Consider the following 24,449-nt stretch of genomic DNA (forward strand, 5'->3'; position numbering starts at 1 on the left):
AATTTCTGAGTTTTTTTGACAAAATATATTTTTGAAAAAATGTAAAAAGTATTACACTATTATTTACTTTTTATTTAAGCTTACAATTTTAGCTAATAGAAGATAAATGCAATGATTAAAATACATTTTTCTATGTTTTAAGTGTTTTTTTTAATTTAAAATTTAGTCTGTACGCAGACTTTTGTGACTAAGTGTACATTTTCAACTATGTATTTGTTGTAAATACGGTGCTTATACTTTTAGAGGCCTGTAGATATGGACTCAGGCGCGAAACTGCTGCTGAAGAGTAATGGGATGGAATGAATAGCTTTGTCATAGTATGCTTGTATCCTCTTGACTCCACAGGTCCACATATGTGAACCTTCAATTTTGCGATGCTGGAAATATTCTAGTACACTTTTACTCAATTGCAACTCGATTACCACGTACGGGGATGTTTCAGCTTTTCATTTTTATCAATGGTTGGCAGCACAGGCGCATACTTTTGAAGAAATCAGAGCTACAAACGGATTGTTTTGCAAAAATGGCGTCGTCGAAAAGTCTTCGAAAACGTAAATAATAATTAATTAATTAATAATTTAATTAATGTTTAAAGTGAATATTTAGAGCTATTTAGGTTAGAGCTTTTGTTTAACGTTGTTGTTTGTTCGTCAAAATTATTTTTTGTGACAATGCATTGAAATGTGTATAGGTCCACGTACGTGGACGTCAGTCCGTTAGGGAAATTAGGCTCAGTTGAATACTGCCATACCTTTTTTAAATATTACATAATTTCAGTTACTGTTTCTGAAATTTATGTTTCAGAAACAGCTCACTGATGGTAAAAGTGATTATATACATCTAGTATGTAATTGTAATATTCAATTATTTGTATTTTACAGGGTTTTTTTAACCCTTTTCTCGCTTTATTTTTGAATTAAAATATAATATTCATAATATTGGACTTCTATTCTTCATATTCTTTGACCCATTAAAATAAAGACAATGCATAGCTATTACTGACCTGATTTTATATTTTAATACAATTTATTGTTTGTAATTTCTTTGTTATTTCATGTTATTAGTTGTAACTGATAGTTACTCAAGTTAGCATGCTCGCAGGATGACTTTGAGAATGCACCAGAGCCTTTGTCACCCTTGGCTTCGTGTTTTGAATACCTGAGCGTGGAATGTTTTGAAGAAGGAGCTGCCCAAACTAATTTGTATTCTGTTCATCAGAAATATAAATCTGTAAACACGAACGCAAATGAAATAATGCGACTTGTTGGTCTCAATACTTGGATGGGCACACTGAAATTCCCTCAAGCAGAATTATATTAGTCAAGAAACCTATCAATAAGATGTTTCCATGAAACAATGGCAAGAGACAGACTATTCACTCTGCCCTAAAATTTTCATTTTGCAGCTAATTTAGCATTCCATGAAAAGGATGATAAACTTTGGAAAGTACAAACCTTTTTAAATCCCATCAAGGAAAAATGTCTTATTTTGCGTTGACCGCAAAACATTTCTTTGCAACAGTAAATGATTCCTTTAACGTACTATCCGTGTACTGAGAGGACGAAAAAAATGGCCAGTTCGAATCTTCTCCCATTTTGTGGATTTGGTGATATCAAAGTGTTGGGCGATGCATGTATGCTATTACAAGCGAAACAATCTTACGGGTGCTAAATTCCTCATGGAATATTGCATGCTAGATGTATCAACATTGCGCAGATATGAAGGAAATTTAATAATTAATAGAGAGAGGCTAAGACTCCCTTCAAGTTCAGGTGAAGAAGAATTCCCTAAGAAAGCAGAGGAAAGTAATTTCTCAACCAGTAAAAAACACGAGTTTGGATGGTGTAAATCACTTACCAAGACTCGTGGATACCAAAAATTCATCTAAGCGTAGAATGCCAGGGTGCACATCAAGAACAAGAATATTCTGTATCAAGTGTAAAATGTATTTATGTGTATTAAAAACAATTATTTTGAAAATTTTCATACAAAATAATGATAAAGATAAAATATTAGTTAAAGTCATTTAAAATTAATAAAACAGTCATACATTAGGATGTTATTGTGAAATTATATTGTGTTCATGTTTTATTTCACATTTTAATCTGATGGAGGCTTTAAATATTAAAATTTATAAGTGTTAAAATACGAGATTATTTACTTATTTGAATCCCAATGTGTACCTAAATTTTTTGGGCCCCAAATATACATGTACCAAAAAAAATCTCTTTTTTTCCCATCTATAGACAGAAAGCAAGCATATAAACTTCACGAATTATTTTTAAATTAAATATTTTAACTTCGGGTGTGAAGAGGGTATGCCCTCTTCACACCCGAAGTTAAACCTGGTGTCGTCTCGCACGGAGTCACTCAGCTTTCCTTTCCTCAGGTGCTGTTAAAGAGTGAAGCACTCCCTTCAACGTGGTGGAATAAAAGTGACTTCGGGTGCCGATGATACATCTAATTACTTCTGTTTCAGTTTTTTTAAATTACAAATACTTCCGCCACTTTGTACTTGACACATTAAAGGCGGGGGATCTTGACGAAAGTATGCTAGGTAACGCGGCGACCGCCCCGCCTCGTTTTTCGTCCTAGAGCCGGCGATATTTTGTGTAATCATAAAAAATTTAGACTTTAAAAAGTTTATTTAAACTCTTAAAACTACAAGAAATATTAAAAAAGAACTAAACACTAATTACAAAAAATGTTTTAAAGTACATATTTATGAGAAGAATCTAGTATTTTTTATGAGTGTGATAATGTTGATAACACTCGCCACGGTAAAGAGGTGCATTGCAAAACTCGCATTTGAAGGAAGTCAACTTTCTTTTTTTATGTGCCGCACAAACTACGCAGTTTCGTTGGGCATATAGCTTTTTGCCTTTATTTTCTATCCCAATTAATTTGTGCTTTTTGATGTCTAGCGAAAGACGTCCAGGCGGATTAATTTTATATCGTGGAGTCCGTGGTGCCGAATTCGATGTACCAGGTTGTGGCTCTTCAATGTCCATCAAATCCTCTGCATATATATCTATTTTCACGTGAAACCATATTGAAGGATTTCAAAATTTACTGTAAGTAGAATTTGAACAACCGGACAGCTTCAAACCACAAAACATACTAAATACAAATGTATGGCGCATGGATTTATACGCTAGCTACAGTCGAGATAATCGTATTACTATGACTCCCGCCTTTAAGCTACAGTCGAGATAAATCGTAGTACAATTAAAAGTCGTTAATTCGAACACCCATAATCTGGAATGATCTATAATCCGGACCTCAAAGCTAAAAATTTTCTGCGCATGCGCCGCGTTGGCACATGCGCACAGGCGTTTTACGCGTGCACGTAAGACCTTGACTACTGCGCATATGCGTGTGCGCAAGTGCAGAATACGTTTTCGCCTGCGCGTTTAATGTATAATGGACGGTGTAAGCTAAAATTATCTAATTATCTATTTCAGTTAATGTTAATGATTGCGTTGTTCCTTAATCTTCGAATTGGATCCCGCTTATTATTTTTTGCAGACTGTAAGAGCAATTTTATAAAAGTAAACTTGAAATTTCGATTATGTCAAATAGAATTTCCGATGCTGGAACTTCCAAAGGATCTACAAAACGAAAGTATGTTTCGATGTCCAACAAACAAAAAGTGGAATTGCTGCAAAAAATGGATAAAGACATGAAGAATGTGACAGAGAGGTTAGTGAAAACGAAAAAATTTCGATTGACGAGTTAGTCGGTATTCTCGGCACAGCAATTAACGGGACTTGAACAGCGGAACTTTGTAACTGAACAAGAAATTATGTCTGTTTATAGAATTAAAGAGAAAGTATTATCACATAAAACGAAGCAACTTAAACAACTTACATTGAAAGAAATGTTTAATAAAGTAAACAAATAAATATTAAGCTTTTTTTTTTTTTTTTTTTTTTTTTTTTTTTGTAAATTTTGATACCCTTTAGATCATAATTGTTCTTTAGGAAGCACTTCCGCAGAGAACCCGGTAAATGTAAACATCGCCAACTTTGGCGATAATAGTTCAAACCTGGTAACCCATCGGATTTATCCTATTCGCTTGTTCGAAGTTTGCAACCATTCCTCTTGTGTTCATTTTGTTGAATTATTACTGTCGTTGTTCGCATTTGCAGATTTACATTATTCTTCTGTTATTTATTATTATTTTTTCTGAATTTTTTAACAACGAATAGATAGAAATATTTTCGTAGTTAGATGCCGGTTCTCAGTTCGGGATGAAAGGAAGAAAATACGGCGGGAGGGGTGAATGCTAATTTGTAACACAGCTGTTTACGTTGTGTTCTTAATTATTAACAGCGCTAAGAAACATGAGGTTTCCAACCTCTAAAATAAGTCAAAATGTGCATGTGCATTTTAAATAATTAAGTAATGCTTTTATTTTTATTATTGGTCATTGTCATCTAAAATTATGAGCATAAATCAATTTTTATGGCTTAAAATTTTAACAAGATTATATATTGTTAATGCTTTTCTAACAATAACCTTTCAGAGGATGGCAGGTGTGACATAAATACATGATTAAATTGAAATAAAAAATATTATTGATTACCTAAGATGACAGAATAGTTTGATGCATCAAAATTGTTATTGTTTTCTGTGTTAACTGGAATTTAAGACAATTTTTTTTTCGTATATCACGTTTAACCGGTTAATTTCAGTATATTAATACTAATTTATATTTTTTAAATGAATTTTTATTTCCGTTATAAACGCTTAATATATTCTTTTCTGTTCTAACTTGAATTTAATACAAATTTATTTTCGTATATCACGTTTAACCGGTTAGTTTTACATCTACATGCTTATTATCTGTGAATTTTTACTACTATATGCTTAATATATTGTTTTGCTTGCTAATTTCAACTTACATGCACTAAAATCACGTTTACGGCTCGGTTCATCGACAGCTTGGCGAGTAAAAATGCAACGGCGCCAACGGGTTCTTTCCCGAAGCGCCAACGGGTTCTCTGCGGATGAAAACCCGTTCTTTATTTCATAAATTATGGTTTCATATATTTAATTTTATACTTTCTGCATGCCATCTTACCAGATTTAAACTGATGATCTATAATCCGGAAAAATCGATAATCCGGAATAGCCGAAGTCCCGACGAGTCCGGATTAACGACTTTTGACTGTACTACGACTTCCGTCTTTAAGCTAGAGTCGAGATAAATCGTACGCCTTTAAGCTAGAGTCGAAATAAATCGTAGTACTACGACTCCCGGCCTTTAATGTGTTAATTTTATAATGCCGTACAAACACTTCGTTTTTTTTGGGAGGGGCAGGGAGGAGGACTTATGAGTAAAATTACACAAGCTAGATCGCCAGAAAATTCTAAAAAACGGTGAAAGTTAATAAAGCTGAAAAATATATTATTGATAAAATTTTTCGTTGAATACATATTTGTCACATATTAATTATTCAGTTATACTCCCTTCAAGTGTGTGTATAACTTTTGTTTCAATTAAGAGAAATTATCCCCTTGAAAAAGTAAATTATAATCTATTGCAATTATAGAACTTAATAAAAAAGGAAATTCTTGGAATATCACAAGTCTAAACAATTGTATTTATGAAACTTAATAGTAATTACTAAGCACGCATTAGTAATAAGTAGTAATCACTTAATTCGGATGAAAAACTATTTATAAAATATAAAAATTATATAAAAAATAATGAAACCAAATTTAATTTTGCTGATTCTATCAAAAAATGTTGACTTTTTCAAAGAGAATTTGCCCTTCTCAATAGAAACATCTAAAGTCGCTGAACACTGGTAGTCCGAGGTTCGAATCACGCGAACGGGCTCTCTGCATGGGCGTTTTCGTGGTTTTCCCCATGTGTAACGTGTATACGAGCCAGTTTCTCTTAGAAAGTCCTCCACGAAGGCATCCCTTCCCTTAGGCAGATAGTCCTCGAGGCTTTGCCATAATCACACACACACACAATAGAAACATCAAAAATTGTTGAGATATGACCGTGTTTCGTCCCTCGCATATATTTGAATAAAATTCCATCCATTATAATCCAAAAAGATATTTTCAGTTTTATTAAGCAATTCATTTTAATTCAGTTTATTTACAAATATACGAAAGAAATTCTCCGGCATGAATACGCAAAAATTCTTAAACTTGTAGAAAACTAAATGCAGTAAACAATATTAGAGACTCGTAAGAGTAGAAACAATTATGCACACAAATGATTAGCGATTTTGTAAATTCTGAAGTAACTCCGGAAACTATCAAAAATCAAATAATTAGGCTAACGAATGAACTAAACTTAAACGTCAATAACGAAGATGTTAATGGGTTGATTGAATCTCAATCAGCACTTCTTTCAAATGAATACATAATTGAGAAATAAGAGTTAAATGAAATACGCAATGAAAGTAAGGAAGAAGCTGATAAAATCCTCAAGACTTTGACTATCAAAAATTTTTTTACTAGCATGCAAGAATGTGACCGCAATGGAAAACGCATTTCTCAAATACATAGGGCAATTGAGAAAGACACAGCATACACTTTTAAGGGGGGGGAAGAAAGGTGGTATTTAATTAACTCTAGCCAAGTTTATAAAAAATAACACTGAAACACAAGCTCGTTAACTTAATTGTGCATATTGATAAATATATTAAACTACTGATAAAAAATATTTTAAAATATAATTTCTATTTATTTATTTTTTTTATATCTATCTGCTTTTTCCTGTAGCATCTATTACTTCTTTTGTATTAAAAAGAAATACTACTTTACCAATAGATCTTTTGTATTAAAAAGAAATAAGTTGTAACACGTGTATATGTTTACATGTATATGAGGGAGTCGGAGTCTAAAATTTCAGAAGTCAGAGTCGGTCATTTTCCCTACCGATTCTATAGCACTGGTTTAAACATCCCAGCTATTGGTAAAGTCTATCAACGAGAAAATGATTTATTTACATTTACATCGCCTTTGAAAACAGTACAAGTTTAACAAATGATTATACTGTGAAATGGCTCTTGCAGCGACACCTTAAAATAAATTTTTCGGATTTTTATCTCCCAGTAAATCAGACACATTTCAGGTGTTTCTAAACCCATAAAAAATTAATTTTAATGAAGCAATCGCAATTAATAATGCCATTGGTTGCCATGCACTAATGCTGTATCATAGACTTTAAACCCAACATCTGACAGCAGAAAAATTATTCAGCGTGTAAATGCATTGCACCTCGAATTGTATGCTACGATTTGTTACCGTCGGCTAGACCACTACTTTGGATATTTTAATAAAACTATTTATAATAGATTTACGAATTTATTTTTAAGAAATAAAGAAAGAAATAAGCCAGCGCTGTCGCATTCCAAAGGTATCCTTTTCCTATCTTAATATGACTCGGCTTCATGCCACTTAGCGGCCAATGACAAAATTTGTTAAATGCGAGTTTCAGCGGCAACCTACCTAGTCTCTTTGTATGAATATCTCAGGTCATAAACATATTTTTAAACTTCGAAGTCGTATGTGGAATCAACAATTAAAAAACAGAAAGGCTACCAAAAAAAAAAAAAAAAAACAGCTTTTTCAGTTGGAGGCATTGTGACTTTTACGAAAACGATATCATAAAATTTGTTTCCTGTTGGGGAAAAATGTATTGACTGTGAGGATAAAGATTCTCATGAATAAATTTGGTGCGTGTCAGCAAACCTTTGTGAGTGTGTTTCTGTCACAAGAAAGTCAGAACTTGGTGATTACAAAACACAAGACGGTATTTCAGTAATTTAGGACGGAATAAATTTTTGCATAACAATTAGTTTCTTCTTATCACCCAGTTCTATACTATATACTCTTCTATACCACTGCTGTTTATATATTTATATATTGCTGTTATTATATTCATATACTCTTCTATACCATTGCTGTTTTTTCTAACGAAGAAAGAAAAAACAGCAATGGTGTAGAAGAAAAACAAAATTGGCCGATGAACAACTCATTTCATTTAATAATTTAAGAATATTGTTACCTTCTGAAAAACTCTGCAGGCATCTCAAGTTATTTGACAAATCAACGATAAGAATTTGTCGAAATGCGAATTTTAGCCTAAAATACATTTTGCCGCCGAAAATAATAATAATAATAATAATCGCATTATATATCATTTGTGCATACTGCAAAAATTTAATAGCATTACATTACGCGGAGGAAATAAAAAAATAGATTCGTCCTTAAATACTTCAACTTTTGGACATGCTGAGGCGGAAGAAGATGATTAACCAGCGAAATGAAACATCTATTTATTATTTTCGGAACCTGGAGAAATTCTTACAAGAACTGGCGTCGCTATTGACGTTGACAATGTGATATAGGCAAAACATATGAAGACGATCTACTTAAATAGAAACACGCCTTTGCACTGAACATTTTGGCTCGCGTTTGCATTACACGTGACGTAAATTATGAAAACCCCAAGCAGCCGTTCAATTATCGAGGTACGTTTATTCTTACCATACTTAGAATAAATCTCTTACCTTTCAATTTGACACGATTTCTCTCTAGACTTCTGTAGAAAGTTATTTCTTGAAAGTTTGATACATCTTTCATTACCCCAAAACTATAATCAAGCCTTCGGTGGCATTAAGAATCTATATGTAAAATTAAAAGAGCACAATATTATGTTTTCATGGGTCAAGGCACACCGAGATTTCCACGCTAGCCAGAGGGTGGATACTTTAGCCAAGGAGGCTTGTTGGTGATTATGAGATCGGTGTTCTGGGTTAAAGATAAAAGGCCATTTCTATTAAGTTTTAAAAATATACTCTTCTTGGAATACACTTTGGATGAAATTTAACAAAAATAAAGATATCTTACGCTTTTTAAAAGTGAAAATGAAAATCATGAACGCTATCGACTTCAGTCAGTTTGTTACGGGCCACGCCAGCTTCCCACAATATTTGTCAAGATGTAGTGTCCAGGCCAATCCATTTCTGTAAAACTTGTAACTTAATAGGTGATAATACGCAATTTCTAATATCATGTAAGGCCCACCAGCGGCCGAAGTCGCTGAACACTGGTAGTTTGGTCCGAGGTTCGAATCCCGCGAACGGGCTGGCTGCATGGGCGTTTTCGTGGTTTTCCTCATGTATAACCGAGCCAGTTTACCTTGGAAAATCCTCCACGAAGGCATCCCTCCCCTTAGGCAGATAGCCCTCGAGGCTTTGCCATAATCACACACACATTAAAATCATGTGAACTAACGGCTGGTCTCAGAGAAGATTTTTAAAATTACCAGTGAACGTGATCATTACTCTAAGAGAAGTATAAAAATTACACAGGATAGGCTGTTATGAAAATTATAAACCATAATAATAAGGATAGGATCGAAATTCAAAATTAAGGGACTTGTCTTTTTTTTTCGCGTGTGCGTATGGTATGTGGGTGTTATTTGCCCGTGATATGTTTTCCTTTTACTTTGTTTTATTTCATAATATTCCCTTTTTATATCTGTTTTCTTTTTCTTCTTCCCCCCAGATTTTCTCCCAGGTGCAACCCATTTTTGACTATAATGTGAATTCATAATCTCTAAGCGGGCAAGCTTGCGCCTAGATTCCAACTAACATCTTTCATTATTTCAAAATTATCCAAAATAATTTTTTTAAAAAGTCTTTTCAGACTTTATAATCATAAACATGAGATGAAACAACGGACTTTACATCGAATATATGCAGCTTCCGATTAAAATAATATCGTGTCTCAGGCACATGGTTCATTTAGGAACTCCCAGTGACTCCCTTTGTTTTCGTGAGAGAAAATTAGTTACAGAATAATACAGAGTTACAGAATAATTTTAAAGGCCTTTAAAATCTGGGATCCTAGGCCTGAATTTAGTGGGCCTAGGCAGTAATCATCTGGGTTACAATTCAAAATAGTTGAAACAAAACAGCTTAGATCGTAGAGGACGCCTATATTTCAGCAATGTATTTCAGCATTTTACTTATAAAATGTGTGCTAAAAATATTTGCTTTCCATTTAAATATTACTTTCAAACATTCTTTGAACATTTCTGATTTTTCATCAATTTAAATTTACAAATTTAAAATTGTTATAGCATGACACACCCATTCTTTATTTCAAAAGCAGTGGCGTGTTTAAAATAAAACAGATACACAAATTGAACTATTTAATTTAAGCATTTAAATGGCAGTATACTTCCAAATGAAATTAAGTAACGCACTTATCTCTGTTATTAAATAATGAAGAATCTGTATATATGTACACTGCGAAAAAAAATATATACAGTCAAAAGTCGTTAATTCGGACACCCATAATTCGGAATGATCTATAATCCGGACATCAAAACTAAAAACTTTCTGCGCATGCGCCGCGTTGACAAATGCGCATAGGCGTTTACGCGTGCGCGTAAGACCTTTTACGACTGCGCATATCAGCTTTTACGACTGCGCAAGTGCAGAATACGTTTTCCCGTGCGCGTTTTATGTATAATGGAGGTATAAGCTAAAATTATCTAATTATCTATTTCAGTTAATGTTGATGATTGCGTTGTTCCTTAATTTTCGAATTGGATCCGGCTTATTATTTTTTGCAGACTGTAAGAGCAATTTTATAAAAGTAAGCTTAAACTTTCGATTATATCAAATAGAATTTCCGATATATATTTGTTAATATGTAAAGGATCTAAAGCGAAAGTATGTTTTGAAATCCGAAATCTGTTTATCAATTTCACGCTGCTCGGCGGGGGAAACGCCGCGCCGCGGCGGGCGCGTAATGAATTGGAAGTTGATTTGTCAGCACTATCCTTATCTTCAGCGCAGATGTTTTTATTTGGCTTATAATTCCTTACCAAATGTAGTATTTCATCTCGATATGCTCCGTCTTTGATATGATTTAAAACAAGTTCCTGGTCATTATAATTCGCTTCCGATAGCGAAAAAATTTCGATTGACAAATTAGTCGGTGTTCTTGACACAGCAATTATAGGACTTGAACAGCGGAACTTTGTAACTGAACAAGAAATTATGTCTGTTTAATAGAATTAAAGAGAAAGTATTATCACATGAAACGAAGCAAAACTTAAACAACTTACATTAAAAGAAATGTTTAATAAAGTAAACAAGTAAATATTAAGCTTTTTCTTTTTGCAAATTTTGATACCCTTTAGATCATAATTGTTCTTTATTTCATAAATTACGGTTTCATATTTTTAATTTTAGAATTTCTGCATGCCATCTTACGAGATTTAAACTGATGATCTATAATCCGGAATCGCCGATGTCCCGACGAGTCCGGATTAACGACTTTTGACTGTATATATATAGGACAGTTCTATATCTCCCGTTCTACTGAACCAATTGACGAAATTCAAATTGTGTTTTTCATGTCTCGAAAGTGTGACTTAGGATATATATTAGATTTATATATAGCATCATTCTAACGTAGGTATTTTGACACAAAATCGGACTTTTTCTGATATAACATACCAATTTTTTTCCATATTTCGATTCTACGATTCGAATTATCCCTAAATATTAATTTTGTAAATTTTGGTGCGAAATTCACGGGGAAATTCAAAAATTTATTTTGGCATGTTTTTTTCAGTTTCCGACAAGAATAATTTACCCGGTAAACGTTTTAATTTATAGCAACCCATTTTCCTTTTCTTTTTTTTTCATTGTAAACGAGTGGAAAAAAGGTCATCCTTCATATTTTCAAATAATTTTAACAAAGTGCGTATTATCGTTTGGCGTTATTATCACTCACACAAAAAAAAAAAAAAAAAAAAAAAAAAAAAAAAGATGCCAAATTTCAAAACTCTCCAATATGTAAATTCATGTATATCTTAGAAAATTTTGAATAAAAAACTCTAATTTTTTGCAGGTGCGCCTAGAAATACATCTATCTATTTTAAGATGATGCTAAAAATTTTGTAGGTTATAACACAAAATGTTTTTCGAAAGATTTATAAAAAAATATTTAAAAATGCAAATTTTAATAATAAATAATAAAAATAAAGTAAGTTTAATAATAATGAATTATTAATAAATATATATCAGATTCAATTAACATTGAGGAGCTAAAATTTTGAGAGCTAATTTTTTAAAAGCTACTCGTGCGAATTTTACTAAACTTGGCAGTTTGGCATAATTTGAGTCGTAGAATCGAAATATGAAAAAAAAATTGGCATGTCATTTCAGAAAAAGTCCGATTTTGTGTCAGAATACCTATATTAGAACAATGCTATACATAAATCTAATACATATACTAAGTCGCGCTTTCGAGACATGAAAAACGCAATGTGAATTTCGTCAATCGGCCCAGTAGGGCAGAAGATATAGAACTGTACCCCCCCTCCCTTTTTTTTTTGTTTTTTTTTTTTTTTTTGTTTTTTTTTTTGTTTTGTTTTTGTTGTTGTTGATGTTTGTTCCTCCCATTGTGGAAAAAAGGGAGACACCTAGAACCACCAAATTTTGGAACACACGTAGTCCTCCACTCGAACATATGCATCTTCAAGCCTGATTTCTGTATTTCAAATCTTCCCCTTTTTTAATTTTTTGTTTTGTGCAACCATAATGAAAGTTTGATCAACAAACTCAGCTATTTAAAAGGAATGTGTTGTCATTCAGAAAAACATAAGATATTTATGTTTCAAATTTAATCAGAAAACTCAGCGATATCAAAGAAATGTGTTTCCACTCGCCAAAACGTAATACATTTGTTTTTTGACTTTAATAAACAAACTCGGGGATTTAAAAAAAATGTGTTGCCAATCAGCAAAAGGTAAAATATTTGCTTCAAATTTAATTAAAAAACTGCACAATTCAAAAGAAATATATTGCCAGGCGAAATAAACCATTTCTATCTTCCCCGCTCTGCCAGTCGGTAAAGCATAATATATTTTAAACTTCTTTTAAATTTAATTTGCCTTGCATTCAATAACAATGTTATTTAAAAGCAATAAAGGCAGCACTTCATCTATATTATGATCAATTACTAGCTGGATTCATAAAATTATAGTAGGTTATAGTATTTTTTGGTGGTTGGTTAGTTAAAGATAAATAAATAAATAAATAAAAAGTCTCAAAGCTTTCAGATTTTATATTACGCCCTAAGGGGCGTTTTTTTTTTTTTTTTTTTTTTTTTTTCCCACGGGGGATTCAAAACGGGATTTGAAAAGTGACACAGATATTCAACCAAAAATACTGTTGGGCACTGTAACGTCTTCGCGTTGCTACGCTACCAACATAATACCAGTATGAAATGTAAAGAAACTTAAATGTTTGCACATAAAATATCCGTGCTTGAAGATGCACGCGATGTTAATGCAGCGTTTTGAAATTGTTGAGTTTGTTAATCAAGAATTCGTTAACAATTTTACAAAATATGAAATAGATAATAAAACAAATTCCAAATTCGGGCCTCCAGATGCCCATATTCGAGAGGAAAACAACGTTATTGAATGTTTGATATCTCTAGGTACTGTTGTTTTATCACAATGCGAAAATCACACATTCATGCAGATTCTGTATTACTTAATTTCTTTAAATATAATGCAAGGCTCTAATATTTGGCGGCAACAATCTGAAATGTAATTCAGACTTTTATAGTAACTTTTATAGTAAACCAAGGCGGAATGCCAAAACGAAATTAATAGCCCTTTCAGGCTAACGCCTTTTGGGCAAATAAAATAAAATTGGTGATACGCTAGCGAGCTGAAAACAAGGCAACCATGATCTGGAAGTGAAGGAACAGGAACAAAAGAATGAGGATAGCACTCTGGTAAACGTCAGTAGTCGGATGTTGAGTACCCCCTACTTAGACCAAAACGGCAATAATTCTCTCCAGTATTTCCTGAAGCAGTAAGTTTTTCATCGCAAGAAAGTCCCTCACCCTAGAATGAGCATCTTAAACTTCCCAGGCTCTTAAACTGTTTATTTAACTGGAGACAACAAAGCACAGAGGGTTATAGCAGATTTTTTAACTAAATTCATCTTAATCCCTGTATGATTACAACGCTTTTTTCTATAATAATATATTTCTGATGATTAATCTATTTGGTTTAAACTTTTTTAAATAACAAAAATCTTTAAGAAATATTAGTACCCTAGTAACATGATATATAATTTTGACAAAAAATCTAAAAGGAAGGGGTGGAGAGAATCACTGATTGGTTTTTGAACATGAAAGTTAGCATTTATGATGTAGCAGACTGGGATAAATGAATTTTATACTTAAAAATTATATTTGAAGAAAAACTGAAAGATGAAATGTAAGAAATATAATAATATATAATCTTCATTAATGATACATTCCTATTCCTTAGATTTGAAATTCTTTTTTTCTAAAATAAATTTGGTTCATCCTACACTTCAATTATGTATAACAATGCATATATATTGTAGCTCCAAAATCAAAAAGAAATGTAATTATTTATTATAATAAAATTATTATACTTAATTAAATAACTATAATAACTTATTATCATATAATTATTGTAACTAATTATTAAGAAATTTCTTTTTCAGCATATATTAAATATTCAGCATATATGTACATATATTTTAGTTCAAAGATATATAATTATTAATTACAGTATTAAAATATTACTTATTTATTATAATAAATTATAATTATTATAGTAGAATTCATAGTCATGAAAATTATTCAATAAAATATAATTAAATAATTGTAATGACAATTACGATACAATAATAGTTATTTGTTATACTTTATCATAAAATTATGCATATATAGCAAAATGAAGTTTTAGAAACACCAATACGTAAATAAATATATAAATGAGCAAAATAAAACACAATGTAATCAAACAGTTAATTACAAATGATGATCAGCGTGTTAACTTAAATTGGTACTCTTCCAAAACTTAAATTGCGCCAGACAGCTCCGGTACTTCTTAGTTTTTGGGATATACTATTCTTATTCTAGCCGGAGCGCACCCGAGCCCTAAATAAGAAGGCTCCGGCACTTTTTTATGTAACGGAACAATTATTTTAGTAGAAATTTGATCTAGAAAATTTTATTTTTAGCAATAAAATTGTATAAAAATTCGCTTATTAAATTTTAATTTATCTCTTTGCATTTCATTTAATTTTTATTATTTAATTACTTTAATATTGAATTATTTTAATAAATAATAATAAGTTATTAATAAATTGTGAATTAATTAAACACTAATTACAAGTTAAATAATAATTAATAAATATTAATTATTAATATCAAGTAATAATTATTAATTAATTTGATACTCATTAACTGTTTAATTTTAAAATTATTAATGATTTTAATAGTAATTTTGTTTATTTATTTACTCTTGTTCTTCTTTCGTGATGGTCTTTAATAGGGCTCCGGCACTTCTACTTTTAGAAATTAAGCCCTGTACTCTTCTGTTATCAGGACTGGATTTAGAAGTGTTATGCATGTATGCATGCATACATACATTTCTGGACCTGATCCTGATAACAGAACAGTAAAATGTTATTTTCTATAATCTTTGAATGCAGTGGAAATGAACAAGAAAAAAATCACTATGCGATTCTGAACCACCTACCCTATTTCATCAATATATTGGATGTGCAACATGTGTGTTTGTGCTCATGGTCGCAGCTGGCATGGTTCAAACTATAACAGGATACCGAAAAACCTTTTGATCTGAAAATACTGGGCTGTTGGTCAAAGAAGAGGGATACAAGATTCCTGGTTTCCATCCTCTAAGATGTTATTGATTAACTGGGATGGAACATGGCAAAAATGACTTTATCTTCACCTGTACCTAAGGTCTAATGACCAACAAAAAATGCAGTTCCTGTCTTAACCTATCCATGATTATACATGAACCTGTCTGTTCAAGGACTCGGGGGGCCTACCAACGGCCGAACAGTAAAGTCGCTGAACACTGGTAGTTCGGGGTCCGAGGTTCGAATCCCATGAAGGGGCTGGCTGCATGGGCGTTTTTGTGGTTTTCCCCATGTGTAACATGTATATGAGCCAGTTTCCCTTAGAAAGTCCTCCATGAAGGCAACCATCCCCTTAGGCAGATAGCCCTAGTGTGCTTTGCATTACTTAATTAAACCAAACCAAAGACTCAGGACAAGCAAAAATATCATATTTACTTGAAAATAAAATTGCACTTATTATATTTTTGTTCTTAAATCTAATAATTTGGTATTTTAATAAATGAGATTGTAGAATGAGAGGAAAGAACTTCATTATCATACTATATAAAATAACTGCACTTTTTAAATACTAAACAAACCACATATATATATGAACTGCATAATTGCTGCTAATTATAACAGCTATGTCTAGCTAAGCAATTTTAATTCAGGCATGCTAGTGACACGCATAATGCATCCAAGTGGTTATTGGTAGGCCTGAAAACAAATATGTAATCATGTATTATTAATTTTGGTACTTATTTGTTATCCTGTCAACCATGAAACTATCACCAAGCAATGTAATTTAGTGTTGGTTACGGAAAAGTCATGACATATCAACACACTCACATCAACTGTACTTTTGTTTGATGTAACATCGCTTGATTCCTGAAAAGCTATGCCTTGTTTTTATTAACAAATACATAAATTAATTGTTATTGCTGTATTTTTTTTACTTGCATTTTGATACAATTATTAAAATTTGGGGTTTTCCTTCTACAGAATAATAGGCAGTGGATTTTCAAAGTTATGGGATCCTACCACACAAAAAAGTGTGCATCAATAAACATGATATGGTCAGCTGTAACAGCTTTAATATCGTTATTAATCTCTCGTGCATTTGAAATAGATGAATAATAAATAATGTACAGATTACTGGCAATATTGAAATGCAGGCTCGAGAGCTGCATGCATTTTCTCGCAGGAAGCATGTAATTATTATTTTTTTTTAAATAAGTTTATAGAATATGTTTTCTCTTTTTGTTTGTATGTCGCCATTTTGAGTGCTAAATAAAGTTTTTTTTCTGTGTTCCATCATTGGAGTTGCTTCATATTGCCAAAGAAGTATCACACAGCTGAATATGGCTGATCCAACACTAACCGATTGGAACAATTATCAGCAGGAAGTTTGTACTCATAATATTCTAAAGAGAGCTCCCAGTAAAATCAGAGAACCTAACAAAATAGTGGAAATCAGTGACAGCCATTTTATAAATTGAAAAAATAAAGCGAGTCGAATACCTATTGCTAAACAGAGAGGCATCATTTTGTTTAGCAATATGTAGGAATAGCTAGTGAACGCTGGCAGGATCTCCACCAACTTTCATGGTTTGATGGTAGACAGCTTTTATGGGCAACGGGATAATACATAAGTATCTTAATTTTTCCAATTTTTTCTTTTAAACCATGATAAAATATTGTATTTAATTAGCTGGCTTATCTTTCATTATGGCCAGGCACAGTACTTATGAATTATCCCATCGATTGTGAAATTTAACCATCAAACCATGACAGTTGATGAAGACCAGTCAAAGCTGCATCAATTGTTCCTGTGGAATTCTGAAGGAACCAACACTTCTTAATTTAATAAACAATCAGTATTCAACCTACTTCATTTTTTAGCTTTGTTTAAAACAAAATGTTCTCATCAGTTTCTACTAAGGTTCCGTGCTTTCACTGGAAGCTCTGTTTAGAATACTAAGAATACAAACTTCCTGCAGGTAATTGTTCCAATCTATGGCTGTCTTATTGGTCAAATTCACCGAACCCCGTTCGGGGATCGCCGCAGAAAACTCTGTGAAGCTACTGGCTAGGATCTGTACCTAGGCTGTCTTGGCCATGGGGATATAAAGTCATTGAGGTTGGCGATTTCACATGCCCGCCAGAAGATACTAGAATAAAATCAAGGCCTGGTTAGAGTGGGTCAGTTGTAAGTCCATTCCGCAAATTACAGCTCGTGTAGAACTGGTGGGTAGCAAACTAACAATCAGTCAAATCTCCAAGCGAATAGGTCACACCCCCACAAGTACCGCCAAGACCAGGAAGTGGTGACCCGTTGGGCCCATTTCAAAAGTGTCAGTCAAATCTCCAAGCGAATAGGTCACACCCCCACAAGTAGTGCCAAGACCAGGAAGTGGTGACCCGTCGGGCCCATTTCAAAAGTGGAGAATAGGGAGAAATTTAAAAATCCATTTAACTTGGGATTGGGGCCCAGGGTTTTGATAAATGAGACCTCCACCTCCCAAGGTGACAAGGCTGGATGACCTCCCCTGCCTAATAAGGGGGCTGCCAGTTGGATCTCCAGTCTGTGTAGTACCACAATAAAGGCAGAACACATACATAATGTTATTATTATATTCACCTGACCATATCATCTCCAATGAAATACGCTTTTTTTTTTAAGGTAAGATCCCATAATTTTGAAAATAATCTAATGCTTGCTATTCTATACCAGAAGAAAGTTTCCAATTCTTCATGTGTATATGTATGTTTTTTCCCAAAATGGGAGTAAGTGCAGAATACTATTTAATTTCTATCCTTGCTCATAAAATTAAAATGTGGTTTATCAAGAATCAATCAAAGTTATGTCAAGCAAAAGTGCATGTTGTTGTTACATACCACTTACACAAAATTTCCACTAAACCACATTGCTTGGCAATAGTTTCAGTGGTCGATGGGATAATAAGTACCTCAGGAACAAACAAATTCTATTCAGAACCATACTTTCCTTAAATATTCACTTACATTAATCAAATTTATCTTTAAATGCAAGGGTTTTTATTTTGGACCAAATGCTATGATAGCATTACATTTAATTCAACTATGTATACAATTAGAAACCAAAAAATTAATTCATAATTAAATTCACATAATAAATATTATGTTGCATGGAACTATGAATGTGCATTTAACACATTCTGATAACGGTGCCATTATAACCATATATTCAATATTCACAGTTTCAATCAACAGTGGCTTATAAGTGACCCCCCCCCTTTTTTTTTTGCTACTGTTATTAATCCTCCTGATCTGGACACAATCTACATCATGTTCATGATGCCATCGTGAGCAAAAGGAAAAGGATTGCACCTGTTATCAGGAAAAGGCAACAGAATTGAGGGTGGCAAAATTTTTAGAATTTAGGTAAGAACTGGGCGACAGAATTTTCGAGTCATGAAGTTTGGACCAGGTGGCAAGAAGTCTAGCGAAGGCCCTGCCTGTCATTGGCAAAGGCCTTGGGCACTTTATATGCACACTATGAGTTTGCCTACTTCTTTTCCAGTTAGGTTATTAAGTTATCTGAAGATGAGAAGGGATGCCTTTATGGATGACTTTGAAGAGAAACTGCCTCATATTTATGTTGCAAATGAGGAGAGCCACAAAGACAAGCCACGTAGCCAGCCCATTTGTCTAGGTTTGAACCCAAGTCAAGCTGTCAGTATTTAACTGTCTTAACTGTCTAGCTACTGATGGGGTCTCCAGTTTTGAAGGGGAGTATCTCAGACATGGATCCAATAGTTTTCTGTCCCTTCTCACTTCTTAATAAGATTTTCAGTTCAACAATATTTTAAATTAGCCCATGTCACAGAGACATTACCCACTTATATTAAATATTCATGCCTTCTGTGAGATTCAAACCTGGGCCCGAAGCTATGACAGTTACTATTACAATCCCGAAGCTATGACAGTTACTATTACAGTCCCGAAGCTATGACAGTTCCTTACTACCATATCACAGAGAGTAGGAAAATTTGTTAAGTAACAAATAACACTTAAATTACAAAATGCATGCTAAACAAGAATAACCCTAATACCGTCAAATACAATAATCTAATGCAGGGCCAGCACAGGACATTTTTGTTTTCCAGTATAATCTCTGCTGGCTCCATATATTATTTGGCCCATCAGTGAGTCATGGAACTTGCTAAATACTGATAGTTTAACCTGGGTTTGAATAAAACTTCTGTTAACAAAATTCTCTAAATTATGCTGCTTATTACTGAAAGTAAAAAGAAAAAAGGTTCTAAAGTCTAAAAATTTGACAACTGATAGATCCTGTCACTGACTCTGCTCTAATGTTCCCAATATAGTCAACATTGCTTTGACCATAGCCACAACAATTTCAGACTAATGCATTTCATATAGATATTTTATAATACATAATCTACTGCAGCCAATAACATTCTAAGCAAATTAAATAAAAATAACACTAAAGTTTCATTAGGAGATCAACATTTTCATTTCTCTGCATCCTTTCACTTGAATACCAGACAATACAGACACAGTATTTTTCAAAATTTTAGTAACCCTCAAAAGTTGTAATTATTTTCATGATATGACAGAGGAAAAAGAATGTAAATGTAAAATATTACATACAACACAGTTTTCATAATTTATCAATTTTATCATTTTTACATGAATTGTATGAATATTAAACTAGCCATAACATTAAATTATATCTGCTGTTTCTCACAAGAATTGGCTTAAATTTTATCAAATTCAATGTTTATATATGATTAGAATATATACATCAATAAATGTTTCCTGATGCATTTTAAGAATTGCATTCTTATAGTAGAATTTCCTGTTTGCACATTAAGTAAAATGTATTTTATATTTTGATAGAATCTTTTTCAAGTCTCCTTCCTTCATGTAAAAATATTTTCAGGTTACTAAAACAAATAACAGAGAACACTGTATATACAGCAAAAGTAATATATTTGTACATGTTTGAAAAAAAAACTAAAAATCGATTTGTCTTTTATTACCTCTTTTTGGATTTACTATTCATTTTTAAACAATAGATATTTAACCACTTTAACATTCAAATATTTCACAGTATGTTATTATAAGAATAACTCAATGTTTATTTTTAGATGAAAAATTACTTTCTGAAAATTAAATAAATCTTAGCATAAAAAAGTGCAAACTATTTTTTGTTCTTTGACAAAGGAATATACCTACATCAAATTAATTTGAAATATAAAAAACTTTTCTCGAAAATAAACCAAAGTTGAATTTTTCCAAATTGCTATGATCATTCATATCATTAGGAAGTTAATTTTTCTGATGCTAGATTGTCTGTTCACTGAATATATATCAAAGAGAAGTAAAATTAAAAGTAATGAAATGATATTTAGCAGAATCATCTTACTTTACCTAAGTTTCTATGCCATAACAAATTATAGATGCTATGATATCTACAGGAAGACTTCAAAGATGAAACAAATCAATACATTAAAAAATTTAATTTTCCATGGAAATTAGCACTTTTTCTTTCTTGCAGTTATTCTAATACTGCTCAAAATAGAAGTTGTTCTTTGCATAAGAAAAATTAATCAAAATTTAAAAACTTAAGCACTAATTATCAAAAAAAGGTTTAATTAAGTAAATGTCTGGCAACAATATTAATCAAAATTTATAATAATCAAGTTATGCTCATATACAATCAAGTTATGCTCTCTGTTATAATCAGATTTCAAGTTATGCTCATATATTATTTTCTCCTCTGAAAATGCAAATAAAATATCTTCAGCAATATATAAATAAGAAATAATGTTTTCTAATCCTGCAAATTAACTGTCAAAAAAAAATATATTAAAAAAAAGTAAACATTAAATAATGAAATTTGTTTATATTGATAGGAACATGTTAGCAATCAATTCCACCATATAATATATCAGATGAAAAACTTTGAAAAATATTTTTTTTTTCTCTCTAATATAAAAAAATAACTTATTATAAAGGAAAAGGAGTCAAATCCAAACAGAAGCATCCACAGTAAAAAAAAAAAAAAAAAAAAAAAAAAATAACAACTGGGAACTTGTAAATTTGCTATAACTTATAACATACTGTAATTTAATTACTTGGAAATAATGGAATGTGATTTGTAATGTGAAGAATTTTAAGCACAAGAGAATTTAAATTTTATGCATTTTGTCCTCATCAAATTCCTCAAATAACTGATATCAAACCTAATATTTAAAAGCCTATTTCATTTACATGGATAAATTACTGTAAAAATTAAATTTCTTTTTTAATTATTATCTCCATCAGATCTTCATAATGTAAAAAATCTGAAAATAAAAACTGAAAAAGGGGGAGGGGAGAAAGAAATTTTATTTTTGCAATGAAATAATGGATTATTAAAATAAAAAACCTATAATTAATTTACTATTAGAATCTTGATCACAGATGTTCAAAAAAATTTAATTGAAAATGCACTTTTACTTAATAAATTTTAGCATCATGTGAATAAAAAACCAACTCAGAACTCATTACTCCATAAAGGAAAAGAAAATGATTTCTATCATTAAGTCTAATGATTAAGGCAACACAATTTTTTTTCAAATGTTTTTTCTAATTTTAGTTTGACATAAAAAAAAAATATAAAACTCAATCATGAAAAATGACTTTTAACCAGAGAGATATTTACAAATAAGATTAAGTCAAAAATACTCACTGAATCTGTCATATGAACTTTGCCTCGCAAGATGAGTTTGAAAATTTGTGCATCATGATCAGCATCAAATGGGAAAATACCACATAAAACAATGTAAGTAATAATTCCTACTGCCCACATATCTACAGAACAAGTATAGGGTTTACGAGTAACTATTTCTGGAGCAATATATTGAGGAGTACCACATACAGTGTGCATGTATGGATTTCCTGATGCTTTACGTGTACTTGCAAGGCTGAAATCAGTTATCATTATTTTTGATTCTTTGCCAGGATGATAATATAATAAATTGTCTGGTTTTAAATCCCTATGAGTTATACCTAATGCATGTAAATATTTCACTCCTTGAAGTACCATTCTCATTACATTTCTAGAATCTTCTTCAGAGAGATAACCTCGAGTTTCAAGACGATCTAATAAGCTACCCCCAGTAGCAAGTTCCATTACCATGTACACTTTATGATCGGATTCAAATACTTCAATAAGTTTAATCACATTTGGGTGATTCACTCGCCGAAGTATAGAAAGTTCAGCTTCAAAAGCTTCTCGTCCTCCAGGTGCTTCAATCGTTTTTAAAGCATAGGGTTGTCTGGTGATTCTATGCTCAACTCGCAGAACTCGACTGTAAGTACCTTTCCCAATTACTGCTTTAATATTATATTTCGCAGCAATTTTGGAATCATAAGTCGGTTTAACAGTTTTATCGTTTCGCGATTTTGAAGTTTTATGGCGATTTTCACCGTTTTTTCTATTTTTCGAGTCATTTCTTTTATGTCGACGGCTTTTCCCATCCTTCGATGCACTTCTGCTACTTCTGTGGGATTTGTTATCCACAGGATTCAATTTTAAAACTGTTTGGATTTTAACGTCATTTACAGGGATAATAGGAGAATCCTTTATTTTTCTGCTGTCCAGTTTGCCAGCAGAACAGCCCATAACTGAATGTGTGTGGTCCACAATATTTTTATTAAAATAATTGTCACGCACATTTAGATTGAGAATCATGAGATACGAATAATGAGCCACACAATAGTTACACTAATGCCCATTTAACATTCAATAAAAATTCTCTAAATACACACTTGTTCGAAAATTTGCGTGAAAAAGTCATACAAGTCATGATGCACGTGCGTCAGAAGTGCACATTACCAATCAACTCTTTCTAACTGGCGCCATGGCATGTTATGTGAAATTTGTCGACAGGACAGAATTCACGCCGTCTCAAACGTGATACTTCAAAGCACAGGAAATAACGAATGGCGCGACATCTATCTTCAGCAACAAGGATGAAATTTATACCACTAAATCATCAGCTGTTTAAACGGAACTGAAGAAAAAAGTTTTTAATTTTCTTGCACTTCATTACATATAATTAGACATTATTAACAATAAAATTAACAATATTTCTTCATTATTAATTTACTTCATTAGATCATTAATGTTTGGTTTCAAAATTAAATGCTGAAACCTTTGGTCGCAAATCCCAAATCCTGGGTAAACAGTTTAATAAATTAAAAGTTACTGGACCCCCACGTTCTGAGTTCTAGTAAAAAGAATCCAAGACCAGATGCAGCGCGGAAGGGAGTTAATGGGACATATGAAATGAGTAAAGTAATGTAGAGTGAATATGACAAAGCACACAAGAATTGGCTTATGCAACATAGGGGATACCTCGAAAACGCCTGCCTATACAGCCTGCCCGTTCGCCTGAAAGCGAACACAGGTCCAACTAGTTGCGTTTAACGATTTTACTTCTCGGCCGCTGGTGGGGATTGTATTTTGATGTTGATGCAACTACACTCTAGTTGCATCAATTTTGTGTTGATTTTTTTTTTAACATTTTTGTGTTGATGCGGTACTGTATTCTAAAATTCACCAGTAACCCCACAGTTTAAAGATTTAAATTAAAATTCATTGGCGTAATTATTTTTTCCCAACCTACCTATTTGAAAATTTTCTGCGGTTTGACATATCCAAGACATTTTATGAAAAATTAATTTCTTTGA

General features: G+C 32.2%; 1 protein-coding gene across 1 annotated transcript in view; it reads right to left on the reverse strand.

Moving 5' to 3' along the window:
* Nucleotides 1-23,644, reverse strand: part of LOC118196415 (serine/threonine-protein kinase H1 homolog) — a 139,777-nt gene extending 116,133 nt beyond the window's left edge. Inside the window, exon 1 of the mRNA XM_085815070.1 lies at nt 22,444-23,644. Coding sequence (XP_085671196.1) covers nt 22,444-23,448 — 1,005 coding nt within the window. The 5' untranslated portion in view covers nt 23,449-23,644. The remainder of the gene's footprint in view (nt 1-22,443) is intronic.
* Between the last annotated feature and the right edge of the window lie 805 nt (nt 23,645-24,449).

The sequence above is a fragment of the Stegodyphus dumicola genome, chromosome 4 (assembly GCF_044657685.1).
Source record: "Stegodyphus dumicola isolate Sdum_Otavi_A_Nest chromosome 4, ASM4465768v1".
NCBI lineage: Eukaryota > Metazoa > Arthropoda > Arachnida > Araneae > Eresidae > Stegodyphus > Stegodyphus dumicola.